At 41.1% G+C, this 15,596-nt stretch overlaps 1 protein-coding gene across 1 annotated transcript; it reads right to left on the reverse strand.

Moving 5' to 3' along the window:
• Nucleotides 1-920: 920 nt before the first annotated feature.
• Nucleotides 921-13,624, reverse strand: c22h12orf56 (chromosome 22 C12orf56 homolog). Its single transcript, XM_070853577.1, has 14 exons — nucleotides 13,373-13,624; nucleotides 9,582-9,777; nucleotides 8,831-8,846; nucleotides 6,842-7,055; nucleotides 5,990-6,145; nucleotides 5,325-5,413; nucleotides 5,005-5,149; nucleotides 4,384-4,478; nucleotides 3,532-3,621; nucleotides 3,353-3,440; nucleotides 3,196-3,270; nucleotides 2,168-2,245; nucleotides 1,834-2,015; nucleotides 921-1,034 (listed from the first exon to the last, which is right to left on the reverse strand). The coding sequence occupies exons 1-14, from the start codon at nucleotides 13,622-13,624 to the stop codon at nucleotides 923-925; spliced, it is 1,788 nt and encodes a 595-aa protein (XP_070709678.1). The 3' UTR covers nucleotides 921-922.
• Nucleotides 13,625-15,596: the final 1,972 nt, after the last annotated feature.

Below are 15,596 nucleotides of genomic sequence, written 5' to 3' on the forward strand. Positions count from 1 at the left end.
TTTAACTAGATATTCACTGTTAAATTTAAGGATGAATAGGTGGAGCAGAATGAATTGTGACGATAGCTAATATTTCAAGACCCGAAACTCATCCATTATCTACTACACATCTAAAAATCTTGGCTGTTTTTTTTTTAATTCTGATCTGAGCTACGAACGATCTCACTTAATCAACATCAATTTTATAATCAATCGTAATTTTTTAAAAAAAGCCAAAATTGTCTCTGATTGCTATGAAGACACATACCTCAACTTTACTTTCAACTCCTTTTTATTTAGAGTTCACCTGAGGACTCTCGGCAGACTTACAGGTTTAATTTCTGAACAGACAGCTACACGTGCACATGCACTGTACACACAGGCAGGTCATAGAAAGATCATACAACAGGAATGCGGTCAGGAAGCGCTGAGGAAACAGATGCCTAGATTTGAGTTTATTGCACTGAATTTGCGGAGGGAGTCTGATGACTGATGACCTTTTTAAGCTAAAAGCACAGTGAGAATAACCTTACACAAACTAACTGGATATACAGTATTCATACCTGCCGTAGTCGTGGTAATATACAGTACAGTAGTGCTCATTTGCACTACTGTTTTAACTTGAGTAAAACTGCAGTAATGTAATCAGTAGTAACTGGTAATAAGGTGTCTACTGGTGTCTAGGAACCCCAGTTGTAATCTGTCTTTTATTATATGTACACACATTACCTTGGCCTTAGAGAGTCCGTGAATGAAGAAACATTCTCAGGTCCTAAAATTCTGAATACAGAATGCAAGACCTCAGGCACAAGATAGTAAAGACGTGCAAAACAAATCTAAGCCCAAGTAAGACTGTCACTGACAAAGTGCAGCTTAGATACTTTAGAAAAAGGCACACGCTGTCCTTTTTTTTAGGTATAAGTGCACGTGTGTTTGTGTGCGCTCATCTGTGCAGGTTCAGAGTCAGGATCTGCTCGACCAGTCGTAGAGTTGGTTGGCTGATCAGATAGTGAGGCGGCAGCTTCTTGTCGGCACACGACAGCTTCACAAAGTACCTGGAGGGAAGGAGCGATAATGCTTCAGCACCAAAACACACCTACGATCAGATAACAGCTCAAACTAATCCTCAGGTCATGATTCCCATTGTTTGAGTGAATGTAAATGAAGTACGGAAATTAGTAGTTTAGGTATTAGCAAACGTGGGCCCTATTTATTTATTTTTTTACACATTTTGGGTTTGCAGTGACTGGAAGAAGCAAAGGAATTATGTTTCTTTTGGAACTGGACCAGTAGATCTGTACTGGCTGTACTGGTTGCAACATAATCCTTTGGGACAACTGCATCTAATCAAAGTATGTTTACCAAAAGTGCTTATTTTTCCACTGGCAGGCTCAGATTGTTATTGGAATTTTCTGACAGCATTACAGAAAAGATCTCCACACAGATCGACTCGTAAGATCTTTTTTGGTTCACCAGAAAGGGCAGGCATCCTGCTGTCTTCTAATCCACCTGACTCCATCGACTAAAACAGTAATTTTACCTTACAGACATAAGAGTTGCTGGTCTACCACTGCCTTGATTGGTTGTTGTGATGTGTTTTTATTATGTGACTTTGGTGCCAGGCAGCAGTAGACCGGTAACTCCCACGTTCATATCTATTATTTTAAAATTATGTTTTGTCAATGGAGTCTGGTGGGCTTAGAGACAGCAATTTTAAGGCAGTTTCTGGTTAAATGAAAAGGAACTTACAGGTCTAACCATGAAGGGATCTTTTCCCTGATATTGTCTGATACTTCAAATAACAACCTGAGCCTGTCAGTAGCAAAAACAAGCACATTAAGTGGCAGCACAGACCTGAACTCCTCTCTGAAGTGGGACTGGAGGTGCTGTGCCAGCTGGTTGTTGTGCTGCAGGCAGGCCAGCAGGAGGCGACAGCGCTGGAACAGCACAACAGACTGAATTGGACTCAGAGATGACTCCTGTTGGTCTGACAAAACCAGCACCACCTGCTGGGCCTGGTAACCAATGAAGGAAAACTGCAAAGAGACAAGGGGACAACATAACCAAAATGCAGAGCGGCTAGTTCTACCTTTCCCCTAGTGCCTCCCCTACAGTCCGTCCCTGTGTCTCTGTGGTGACATGAACATTACGGTGGAGATTTGGTTTGAGTGATAGCGAGGACGGTTACCAGGTGAGGATGAGGCTGCAGGACGTGCAGGATCCATCCAACACACAGGAAGTTGTCAGCAGCGGAACATCTGCTGGCCTGAAACACAGAGAAGTTTAAATAAAGTGGAAGTCACAGGCTGAATCCAAATTCTTCCAACGGTCTTTCTGGGCACTTCTGGGAAAATCCACAATTCATGTCTGCAAAGTCCTCCAGGGAACCTCCTGCAGACTTCCAGAGAGTAGATTTCTCTCAGATTACCCACAATTCAGAGCAAAATGGATATGATGAAAAGAAAAACACGTAAGAAAGGTTTATTGATGTAGAGAGGTTTGATATTTTACACACAAGAATATTCATTGGGCAAATCATTTAGATCTGATTGTTACAGACAAGTAGAAGCTGGTTTTCATCCAAAATGGGACCCTTTTTGTACATTCCATCATCTAGGTCTTTAAATACTATACAACCTTATTGTTTTTATGTTCATTTCTGTTTTATATTTATGATGATTCTTGACTTTTCCTGTACTTGATTTTCATTATGCATAAAAATACTACATACAACTCAGTGAAAATCGACTTTGCAATAAAGCCGATTCTTTTTCAGACCGCAGGTGCTAAGATGCTGCCCACCCTGCCTGCTGTTGGTGCGAGCTGTATGGGCTGCATCAGGATAACTGGATGACTTGGGCTCCAGGAGACAGCAAGCAAACCTCAGGGTTTGTTTTATATGATAGTGGATTTGAACAGGGTTGCTTATTTGTTTTACTGAGCGGCAGGACAGAATGGTTGATTTGGTCAGAGATACTGGTAAGCAGTTCTCAATATATCATATAGAGACCCTTTAATGCTCAAGCAATCAAAGTAAAGGGACCATTTGAATGTAAATATTACCCATTTTCTATTTATGTAAACCAGGAGAATTCGTAATTATCCTCCATAAATGACCAATGTCAATAACTGCTACTGATATTTGGATTCAGCCCCAAACTTACTGACAAGTTCATTATGGATGACGTGGCTTTGGACTGTTTTGTCCTGACTCACCTCATGGCCTAAAAGCAGCAGCTCGAACAGCAGAGAGCAGGCAGCGTCCAGATACTCAGCGAGTAAGGCCTGAAGCTGATGGAGAGGAAGACGACCTCAATGTTACAAACGGATAAGACAATAAGCATATTAACGAGAGTGTAGAGCAGCAGCTCACCTCACAGTCAACCTGAGATCCTCGGGTCCGTGTTTGCAGCTCTGGATCACATAACAAGGCAAGCAGCATTCTGGAGGCCAGGGCGCCTCTGCACGGGAGGAAAAGAAAACACAGTTAAAAGGCAGAGACGAGATTTATCCATTAATTAAAGCATTCAAACAGGCAGAGGACAGGTTTACCTTTTGGCAGAGAGCAGGTTGAGTCTGGCAGGTTCCACCTCCGTCTCTCTGAACATGATGGCGAGCGTCTGAACGATCAGAGAGCTCAGTCTGAACACAAGGATTGAGTTTGAAGTTAACATACAAGGTTATTAAAAGGATCCTGCATATTGAATCCATTTTCCTACAAATCATGCAGTTTTACATTACTGCGGACCAGTTCTTTGAATGATAATGTTGCCTTTTAGATCTCCGAATTAGGCCTATTAGGGCTATTTTTTTCGCATACATTTGTGAGTTTTTTCTCAAAAATGTACCACTTTAATCTCAGAGAATATCCAGGATTCTGGTCCTGAAAATTGACGACTTTCATCTCGGAAATGGAGAATTTTACCGCAGTACAAACAAAACAACTTCAATTGAATTCAAAACTCTTAAATTGTCCCTCAACACATAATTAAACCCCCATAAGTTGAGCTTCACTTCAACATTCTTCCACAGACGCCACTGTCGTATACATGTAAAAGTCCACATATCAAAATCATCAGCTCCAGTCACTGAAATCTAAATAGTCCTTTTTTAGATTGCTGTATAAACCTACAATTAAATACCGAGCGTATGAATATCCACTGTATCAATGCAGGTTTTAAAGCTGGGTTCTCTTGACTGTGTACAAACACACACATTCACTGACACACATCCAAAGCCTGGTTCCTTCTTAAACACAGCTAAGTGTGTTGTGTAAAAGCATCATGCAGCTTACAACCACAACGAGCGCTTTCCTTGATTGTATTAAGGGACTGAGACACTTATGCACACACACACACACACACACACACACACACACACACACACACACACACTGAAGCTTACAGTAGTTGATCTGCTGTGTAGACCCCACTGAGGCTCTGACAGCCGTGGAGAGATTCCTCCAGAGTCTGAACCAGGAAGACACACACCTCACTGGACTGAAACACACAGAGCGACAGAGAAAGTCTTCAGCTCCAGACGCAGAAAACTCCGCTCAACTCTGCTCAACTCTCTGCTTGGCCTCTGTGTCTTTCTGAGGGCATCTTGCTCGATTGAGGCTTGATTCTAAAGTTAAGCTTAGAATTTGATCCCATTTTCACCTGCTTTGAACAAAAGCGCTGCACTCCACTCCACTATATTACTTTGTACTATACATCCATTTTCTGCTACTTTCTCCTTACTGTGTCACATCTAAGAGGCAGTTATACTTATACAGTACATTTATGCGACAGATACATGGCATGTATTCATGATGAAGTTAAATTAATCTGACTAAAGAAGGAACTATACAAAGACATGAGTGCTTTGACGGTAGCCAGGCTTGCAAGTTTTAAGGTCAGGTTAAAATTACAAATATGGAAGTGCAGGGCAGCAACTATCTAGGATTATCTTTCTTATCGATTCATCTGTTGCTAATTTTCCCGAGTTTGGTCTTTAAGATGTTAACGTGTTTGAACATCTCACCCTCCAGAAGAGTCTGCGTAGTGCGATGTTGCGGTGAGCAGCAGTTCTCAGCTCCTGCAGCAGCAGGTAAAGACTCTCCAAACTGATCCCCTCCTGTAGGAGCTCAGAGCTCAGCTGACCAAACAGGTGAGCTGTTCGCTCCCAGCTGCACACACACACACACACACACACACACACACACACACACACACACACACACACACACACACACACACACACACACACACACACACACACACACACACACACACACAGTAGGTCATAATTAATGATTGGGCCTAGTTTAAGCCCTGTCCTGTGTTACAACAGAGTTTTGTTACCTAATGGCAGGAAGTCGCATTCCGGGAGACGATTCAGACACAACGCTGCACCTCCCTCTGTAGAGCGGGTCTAACAACATAGTGGACCTCTGAACACACATACAAACACACACACACAGGTTCTCAACATCCAAATAATTTATGGAGGCAGGACATTTGGTCTACAGACCTTAAATTTGTTTTAAAAGTTCAAATACGAGTATCAATACCAGAACCCTTAAAATGACACCGATACCAATGGAGTATTTCATTTGATCATCTGTCTGCATTTGATGCATTTATTTTCAGTGGACGCCACCGGCGTGTAATACAGTCATACATCACCGTTTTGATGGCACCCTGAACTACCAACCCAAGTTAAATTTCACGAAACACCACAGACTGTAGTGGTTGTAGCCAAAAAAACAAATGCAGGTGATGTTTCCATACTATTTGGTACTAGTTGTTATATTAAAAGGTACTGAGTACCAAATGCACTACTTCTTACTGTCTGCCATTTACTGAAGAATCACCTTTTTTTAAACATTAAACTACATAGTTGTGAGGTGTTTTTAAAAATTTTTTAATCTTCAGTAGACCCAATGGGCTTGGAGCTGAGCACCACACAAAGGAAAAACAGAATAACTCCAGAATAGTTCTCCACGTGTGTCTCCGTCATCACTCACAATAATAAAGCTGTTCCATGAGCTCTGTAGATGGAGGTAAAGTCTGGACGTATGGGACACGGCGTAAAGATGCAGCTCAGCCTCCCTCTCCTCTCTGCTGTTCACAACGTCTCTTCTCAGCAGGCGAGACAGAACTGAGCCGATCCTCCTCTGCACCTGGAGCATCACAGCAGCAAACAGTGGCTTATTCTCCTTTAACGTAATGAGGCTCAATACCCAGACAGTTTTACTGCTTCAGCATCAGTAGCTATTAGCTCAGTGTCTGCACTGCTTATTTTGCCTTTTAAAATACCTTGTTATTCAGAACAAGAAAATTAATAGCCTGCTTCACTGAAATGAATGAAAAACCTAAGAAAGTAGATTGTGATTGTTCACTGTGATGCGTGGATCAGCCACCTGACCCCTTATGAGAGCAAATCAGCTCTGCTGACAGAGAAGGTGAACTATTGCACAAAACGTTTCTGTAAGTTACTAAAGTTGGGATGTTGGAAATTTAAACAGTAGAAAAAGTAAATCAAACATTTTTGTTGAATTACATTCACACGAAAGCATTGCTGAATAATACTGTTTTTCCTCAAATCCAAACATGAAGTCATAAAAAGAATATTGTAAATAGAGTAGCCCCTTTTATTCAAAAGCTCATGAAAACCTGGGTAGTACATACATTGTAGTTCCAGTCTTATGAGATGATGATAAAAGTGTTATGAACATCGATCGCCCTGCTGAGTTAATTTGCAGCCCAGTTACAAAGCTAAAATACAGCTGTTGATGTCAGTTACCATCCATCCACCCACCCATCCATCCATCCATCCACCCACCCACCCACCCATCCATCCATCCATCCATCCATACCTGGCCCGGTTCTGGGATGTTCAGTCTTTGAGCCAAGGGTGAGCGAGGAGAGGTGGGGGAGCTGATGGGGGAGTAAAGGGGGGGTGGTGTGGAGGGAGGGTGAGTGGGTGGCTGTGGGACCGTCAGGAGGCCAAGAGTTTCTGGGTTTGGACAGGAGGCAGAGCGTGCGGGCGCTAACGTGTGCACCTCCTCTGTCCTCGTTTCACTGTGGTTCCTGATAAACAGAGAGGGAAACAAAAGGACACAGATGAACCCTCACTGTCCGACGTGTAAAAGGGTGTTACAGTAAAAAAACACTGATGGTATTGGTCCTGCTGTCTGCACTGGTTGCCGATTAAGGCTAATTTTTAATTTTCCAGAATGTCTCATAATAGCAAATGCTATTAATGCTATATAAATCAATCTGTATCTTAGAAAAGGCACAAGATGGCCAAAAAACAAACAAACCAAATAAAGACACCTCACACTGCAATCATACAGTCTTCAGTTGTCCAATGACAGACACACTTGTAGTTTTGCTGACAGTGAACCAGCAGGCTGCTCGGTAATTTGAACATAATGGTTCAATGGCTTTAAACGGCTTCCATGACCAAAGAGCGGTCATTACTTCTTTGAGTGCGTGTTGTGTTTAATGACCTCCCAGGAGTGAACTCCACTTGAGCATCAAGACGGATAAGCACAGGATGGTGTTTACATCACATCACATCACACACACACGCACGCACTTCGCAATTTGTTGTAACCAGGCAACAATCCAGTGTTCAGTGACAGTAAATCTGTTCACACTTCCATCTCGTCTCTTCACAGTAAACAAACTGTTTCCTGACTGGCACACAGGGGGACTTTTAAACACACAACACAGAGGAATTAAAAGAGACAATATGATCCCACTAGATCCAATAAAAAACAGGATGCAAAGTAAGAACTGGATCCAAATAATAACTTTTTATGTTGCCTCGCTTCACCCAGCCACTCCCGGTGCCCGCTGTGGTCCTAGGTCCACACCTTAGTGTGATGGGACTATTGGGGCTTCAGAATAATGGCCCGTCAGATCTTCGAATAGTTCACATTGACTATCAAATAGTATTGTTACTTGAAATGGACATCCCCATTATTTTCATTTATTCATTTTGGCTGATTGAACTTTCTTTAAACAGACAGCAAATGGCATTACAGCACAGTGATGCTGCCTCTCTAAAGAGCAGCAGGTGAACTGAGGTGGAACACGTCTAGCTTTATTTAATAAGTCATGAGCAACCTGAGACACTGGAGAGGATCACTGTAGAGGCAGCTTTCACTTAGTACATTATTTAGTAGTTTCCCAACTGAAAGTGGGAGATGATATTCGATTTCAGTGAGGACTGAGATCTGACAAACATTACTACTCTCTCACCATCACCACACATATATAAATGCAGGTATGTACGCGTGCAAGCTCCTACAGTTTAACCCTCAGCCATCTCTCTTGTGGCCCCGCAGACAACAGCAGCTGTAAAGGTTTTATAGCTAAAAGAGTTTGTCTGTCTCCGTGACTCCCAGACAGAATCTCTACAGCACACTTTGGACAGACAGGATGGGGGGGGGGGGGGGGGGCAAAATTACATACAGTTACAACATGCAGTGCTAAAAGTGTCCGATAATCAGCTCTGAATTTAAAAAGTGATTGGTGGGAAAAAATGATTAGTGATGCAGTGATTAGATTTAAGCAATAATGCTTCTCTGCACATGGGGTCATTGTTTGTTTGTTTCACCATCACGACTCGAATTAAGAGGTTTAGTATACAATAATCAATCCATTTAGTATTTTTTAAGTATTCAAATAGTACAAAACCTGCTCAAAGTGGATGTGGAAGTATTGTAGTTGGTATTTCTTTAACAGGGATAAAAAGTAAGAGCACAGCCAGTCTCCATACATGGATGTCACCTGACAGACCAGACCTGTGTCTGTGTGTGTGTGTGTGTGTGTGTGTGTGTGTCTGTAATGCTCACCTCTGTGCAGGATATCCTGTTGAGGAAATAAAGACACAGGATGGTTCAAGTTACAGTTAAAGGTATCAGGGGAAATAAATCACATGAGCTGCTGAGCTGACCTGCTCACAGATTACAGAGAGCAGAGCTGACTCACATTTTACCTGTTGTCACTGCTTACATACCACCTGACGCTTTAACTGTTTACAGCGCACACACATCAACAGTCTCCAGCGCTTCAACCTCAAATTAAATTTCAAATGCTTTCATCCCCAGAAGTGACTCTCGGCTCACTGGAGCGGAGAGTAGCTTGTGGTGGAATTGCGCCTGGTCTGGATTTGATGGAGGCCATGAACTGGCCGTGTCAAACAGCACCGAGCAGATGAGCCGGGCAGGAAGTCACACAAAGAAAGGGCAGTTTTCTAAATAAAACACCCCCTGCATACTCCTGATCGTATATCCCTACACTACATGAATAATACTTCATAACTGATGGGACCAGGTCAGACGTCCACCAGTCAGAGTTTTTTTTAGCACCATGGATAACAAGAACTGGACAGAATAAGAACTGTAGCCTACTTGCTCATGTTACTAGCAAAATCAGAGGACAATATCCCAATCAACAAAATCTGAGCAAGTTAACTAATCAATGAAATGCTCCTGATGGGATCTGAAGCCATGCGGAGGGCAGAGCAAAACCAGACTGCAGCCAGAGCATGACGCAGACATGTCCAGTGATTTCAGGGTGAAGCAGGTGGACTCTCGTCTTTACCTTCTAAGGTGCTTGTTATTGTCTGGCAGTGGCTGGTCCTGCGAGGAGGCTGGGCTGCAGGGAGAAATCCCACCCGCTTGTCTCTCCTCAGCCAATCCCGCCCCCTCCCAGCAGGCTTGTCAGTGACGTAGGTGATTCGAATGTGCTGGCAGAGTTCCCTGTCCTTCCCACGGAGGAAGTCTGGGAGGTCATTAACCTGTATGGATGGAACAGAGATAAAGATGTTTAGTGGATTGGTTTCCACTCCAGCTTAATGGGGTGACTGATGTTCAACAGCCTGGCATCAACCTACACAGAACAGGCAAGTATATGATGTATTAAGTGTTACTGCCGAAGCAATTAGTTCAATAAACTACTAGATACTTAGTTTAATCAATAGTCAAATAAAAAAAATGAACTGATTGGAAAAAAATAATGAAGGGCAATATATAAACAAAGAATACATTTTTCTGTATTTTTTATATATTTATGTGCATTTTATTTTGAGATTTCTTTATATATATATATATATATATATGTATATATGTATAAATATATGTGTGTGTGTGTGTGTGTGTGTGTATATATACACACATATTTCTACATTAATTTATATTTTTATTTATTAGATTAAATTATTTTGATATTCTTTTATCCACTATGTTTTTAATCGATGTCGTCTTTTATCTGTTTCGCTTGACATTTTTTCTCTTTCTTCTGAGTGATTATGAGGGAGGCTGTGAACGGTAACAACAGTGTAACGGTATAGTAACGGTATAATAAAAAGGCAAGGTGTAGTTTTAGTCCCAAATATATATTATGTATGACTTCACTGTCATAAATTGACACTTTCTTTTTAATGTGTGTTACTTTTTTTCTATTTTTTCTATTCTAATTTTGGTATTTTTAATTTTGTACTTTAATGTTGTACATTGGGCTGTTGCAACACCTGAATTTCCCCCATTAAATAGTAATAATTATTTAATAATATTTATTATTAAATAGGTGTTACAGTGTTTCCGCCCTCCCAAGAGGAAAACTCCAGAGGAAGCACTGACTCCTTGTTGTGTCTATATAAGAACACCTGCTGAAGCCACAGTAAGGGCAACACAGGTCAACGTGCAAATAATCCAACGGTTTACTGCAGACAGGATTAACGTGAGGAAGAAGTTTAACCTTTGACCTCGGACCTACGTGACATAACAAGATGATAATGGCAATTAGAGGCTTATACTGTGCTGCTCCACACTGACTCTGTTACTCTGTTGGATACTAAATATAATAAAGGGTTATATAACAGCAATGAGCTTGAATCTATTTTAAGCCCCTGGTGGTCTGGACTGGTTATAAATATAAGATATGCAAAACAGTTTCCTGATTAGTTCATTTCTTTAAGGGACATCATAGAGAGCAAAGCATCATATACTCCTGACAAATGATAGGTGATGTACTGCACAAGCACTAAAGTGAAGTGTTAGGCAACATCATAGAAAGGATCTCTACACAGATACACCTGTCATATAATAGCCCTTATACACTACTCACAAAAAGTTAGGGATATTGGACTTTCAGGTGAAATATATAGAAAATGTAAAAAGTGAATGCTACAGTGATATTATATCATGAAAGTAGGGCATTTAAGTAGAAGCATGCAGTGGTCATTTTATTCATCTTAAACTATTTATTGAAAGAAAATCTAACAACAGTGGTAGGTATACCACAACAAAACATTTTCAGTGTCTCAATAAATTGGGATGTGGCCAAAGGACGTCCACTCCTCTCCTTTCTGTGACTCTTCCAGTCTCTGTATCACTGTTCCAACCTCCTGATGACACTCTGTGACCCTCTAAGCTCAGTGAACACCTCCGTCTGAGGACTTCCTGTTTGAAGCCTCCAGTGTTGAGGTGCTGCTGATCAACTGTTAGGTGTCGTCTTGGTCTCATGATGTCAGAATGTGAACAGCAGGATGAGGAGGACTGTTTAAATACCAATTCTAACTGAAGCAGGAAATGTATCGGTGGATTCATGGATCAAACCTGTTGTGAATGTTGCTGTTAAGCTTCTTGTTAGAGAACAGCAGCTGGTGCAGAAAGTGCTGAAACACTGAACAGTTGGACATGTGCATTCAAAGGTTTAGAGAAGGTCACATTAAGTTCACCTGGAAAGGTTAGAATGCATTTACCTGAAAGCTGAACATCCCTAACTTTTTGTGAGTAGTGTATATCACTGAGCCACCAGACTCCATTGACAAATACAGTAATTTTACGTTGCAGAGCACAGGAGCTGCTGTTCTACCACTACCTTGATCGGTCAGTTTTTTTACACATTAATCAATCAAGGCAGCAGTGGGCCAGCAGCTCCTGTATTCTGTTAAGTAAAATGACTGTTTTTGTCAATGGAGTCTGGTGGCTTTGAGGAGAACAAAATAACAGCTGTTTCTGATTGAACAAGGATCATATTGGTCTGTCGCTATAGAGATACCTTCCCTAATATTTCTAGGCACTTTGAATAACAACCTGAGCCTGGCAGAGAGAAAAACAAGCACTTTTAGTGGATGTACTTTCATCGGGTGCAGCTGCCCCAGAGGATTACATTACAGCCATTACAGCCTGTTAGGTAGCTGGTAGCTGCCAGCTGAGGCGACCTACTGGACCAACTCCAAAACTTTTTGTACCTACCAGTCATTTGGAACCTAAAATATGTAAAAGTAGGGTTTAAAAATACTGGAGTTCTGATTTGAGAAATTGTACACATTTTTAGGATCATCAAAATGTTCTGCAGCTAGTACTAAAATAAAGAATTAACGGATCACTTTTAACTAAATCATTCTGTTTTGTTTTACTTTTTATTGATGAAATGATTAATACAGACATCTAAATAGTTGAATGGATTCATTAGCAGATTAATTTAATGATCTGGTGCTACAAAGATGTTCTCTGCACGTGTAAAGTTCTTCACGAGCGCAGCGTGCTTTAGAACAGCAGGAAAAGGTGTGAGGTGAAACCTGTAAGTCAGAGTGACCGATCTGTAATCTGAGGAGTTTAATAGGGATCAAACAGCAGGAAGCTGTTAGTTCATTTGCACACAGTGTGATGTACTAATAATGTACTTTGCTTTGGTCACACTTGGAGCCGTGATCATTTTCCAGATTAATTATTTAGTCAACAAAATGTCAGAAATTAGGTAAAAATGCCGATCGTGATGACATCATTCAATTGTTTGTTTTCTCCCAAAATCTTTCCAAAACTAAAATCATTAAGTTTTCTATCAAATTAGATGAAGAAACGAGGCGGCAGTAGAGAATGTTTTCATTTTTGTGTCTTCACTCAATAATCAAATAATCAAAATAGTTGCCAATAATTAGTTGACTGATTGATTAGTTAATAGAAAATTACTGAGCAACTGTTTTGATAACAGATTAATCATATAGTTAAAAGAGATACCAAAAAGTACATTTTTGACCTTGGAAATGGCAGTTTGACAAAAAATGCGGTCTCCTTGACAACTGAGCATCTCTGTCCACTGAGGAAGTCCAGGACATGTGGCTAAAAGCTCCAGAAACACCAATTAAGTGGATCTTGTGTTGAGAATGTTTTGTCAAATCAGTTTCTTGTGGACATTCACTATTTATGACATTTTGATGATCATGTGACTCAATCAATGATCATGTGACTCACCTGCTGATGATCAATGATCATGACATCATCCATCTACTGATAGATTAATGGCTTTTTTTCAGCCACAGTCACGGTGTTCAAGCATCTCTCACATTAAACTTAAAAATCGGACTTGACTTTCTGCTGTAGACTCACCAGCTCGATGTCCCGCACGCGCCTCAGGCTACAGGCTGCAGTGAGCGTGCGCGGCGGGTACTCGGTGAGGTACACGCGCTCGTCGCTCAGCACCACGTGCATGTATACCTTGTTGATGGTCTCCGATATCACCACGCACGGTTCGTAGGCTCGGACCCGCTCGTACACCGTCCGCTCCATGTTCCGCTGCAGGAAGGAGTCCAGCTTGATGTTTCGGTGGGCGGGCAGCGAACCGGAGCCGGTCCGAGCCATGACGGTTCATGCGAGGCAGTTAGTGACAACTAACTGTGACGTTAAGGTCCACTTTGGTGCTCCGCAGGTGGTCCGCTGTCGCTTCCCATCCGGTAGGTTTGAACTTCACGTCGGTTAAAAGGCACCCGGAGAGGTAACGGCGCCTGTCCCGTCCCGTCCAGCACTCTGAGCAGGTAAACCGTTACTGTCTCGCTCCATCAGTTCCACGCCGCTCTCTGATTGGTCCGCGCAGTGATGAGGAACGCTGCTGATTGGCTGGAAGATAAAGGGTTAGTTCATCATTTAGCATTCAGCGTTGGCTCACAGTTTCAGAGCCACTTTAAAGCCACTTTACATGCATATGAAACTTTCATAGATGTTATTTATTTATTTATTCAAATGTTTAAATACTGTTTCATAGCCTTCTTCACACTGCCAGGTTTAAAATTAGGGTGGTGAAATATTAAAGCTTCATTTGTGCCTTTTTTTTGTTAGATTTAAAAAGCAACTTGCAGTAACTGGTCACTACTGTGAGGAATGTGTGCTGTAGACTGTTCTGTGTTAGTGAGTGTGTTCTGTTTTCATTTGTTTTTTATTTCCTCAATGGTTTTATGATAAATCTGTGTCCCTTTTAATTTAATTATCAGCTATTTATTTATTTTCAATTGATATTTTCATTATTGTTTTATATCCTGTCATATGATCAACTTGAGGGAAGGTTCTGTTATGTATGTAAAACTTGTTACATGTTAAAGAAAATTGAATGTATGTTTGAAAAAAGAGCGGTTTGCTAGATTTATACCTCACGTCTCGTGTAAATGATGATTTGAAATGTTAATGTACAATGTTATTAGTTTTACAAGGCATGAAGACAGTCATTCAGAAGGAAAAGCAGGAGTTTAAAACAGCAGGAATTAGTCAATTAAACCCAGTCCACCCAAACTGCTAAATAAAAAATATTTATTTGGCTTAAAAGTAATCTAATTCAAATATGATAAGTCTGTAAATATATGAATGAGCCTATAGAATATCTGCTCCTCCTCAGTAGTTCGAGCCTGTTTGCTGTGTGTTGATCAAACATAAGTTAATTTAGGAATGTGCATCATGTGGATTAGGATCACCTCAATGTGGGTTTTGACAACAGACTGTTAAAGATCAGGTAATAAAGCAAGACCCACATGAAGGCACTTATCATACCAGATGGTTTCATCAGAACTGCGCAGTAACTCTCAAGTATAACGCTCATGTATATATGGTCAGAGCTCATCAGTATATCTGCACAAAGTCCAAGATCTGCAACCGTAAAGGGAAAACAGCTGATATGGGAGGTTAACAAGGTTGTTGGCAGAGAAAAAATTAGACAAAGCTGAGGTTTATTTACTTTTCTGATTTAATATGAATTCTCATAGATGTGGTTAAATAAAAGTTCTGCCCTGAAATTAAGTTGAATGGGACATTTTAAATGTGAAGTCATGGAAATGTTGCAGAATTTCAATATAAAATACACGTGTGAGCACCATGTAAATGCATTTGTTTTGATAATAAAAATATGGTTTGAGTTGAATAACATTTTGAAAAGTTTCTAAATGATACGCTCCTTGAATGAAAGTCTGGTAAGATCGGTGTTGTTGCAGCTTCCAGAGGCTACCACCAGATGACGGTCTGGCTCTAATTACCCTCTAACAAGCCACTAAACCTAAACCTCTACTAAACCCCCACATGTAGGTGGAATTAAACCAACCTCAGATGTTCTCTTATATACTTTCTGCTTTTCTGCTCATTACTGTTGAATAATGAAATTAATAGGTCGTTCTGTCTTGGGTCACTTTGGCTCGATGTAAACTTGAAAAAATGCTGAAGATGCGATGTCGACTGCTTCACCCTCCCTCTCTGCCTCATCTTCACACACACACACACACACAAACACGAAAACACACACAAGCACACATAGAGGCGGTGGCTGCAGCTTTGAAGGGGAGCTTTGTAAAGGGGT

This window comes from Pempheris klunzingeri, chromosome 22, assembly GCF_042242105.1.
Source record: "Pempheris klunzingeri isolate RE-2024b chromosome 22, fPemKlu1.hap1, whole genome shotgun sequence".
In the NCBI taxonomy this organism is placed as follows: domain Eukaryota; kingdom Metazoa; phylum Chordata; class Actinopteri; order Acropomatiformes; family Pempheridae; genus Pempheris; species Pempheris klunzingeri.

Bases quoted from the DNA above. Each gene is read 5' to 3' on its own strand.
- c22h12orf56 (XM_070853577.1), bottom strand. From the start codon at position 13,624: ATGGCTCGGACCGGCTCCGGTTCGCTGCCCGCCCACCGAAACATCAAG. The intron at 5,150-5,324 runs GTAACAAAACTC...GTGTGTGTGCAG, and splicing joins ATGCGACTTCCTGCCATTAG to CTGGGAGCGAACAGCTCACC. The intron at 3,622-4,383 runs GTAAGCTTCAGT...CCTTGTGTTCAG, and splicing joins TACACAGCAGATCAACTACT to ACTGAGCTCTCTGATCGTTC.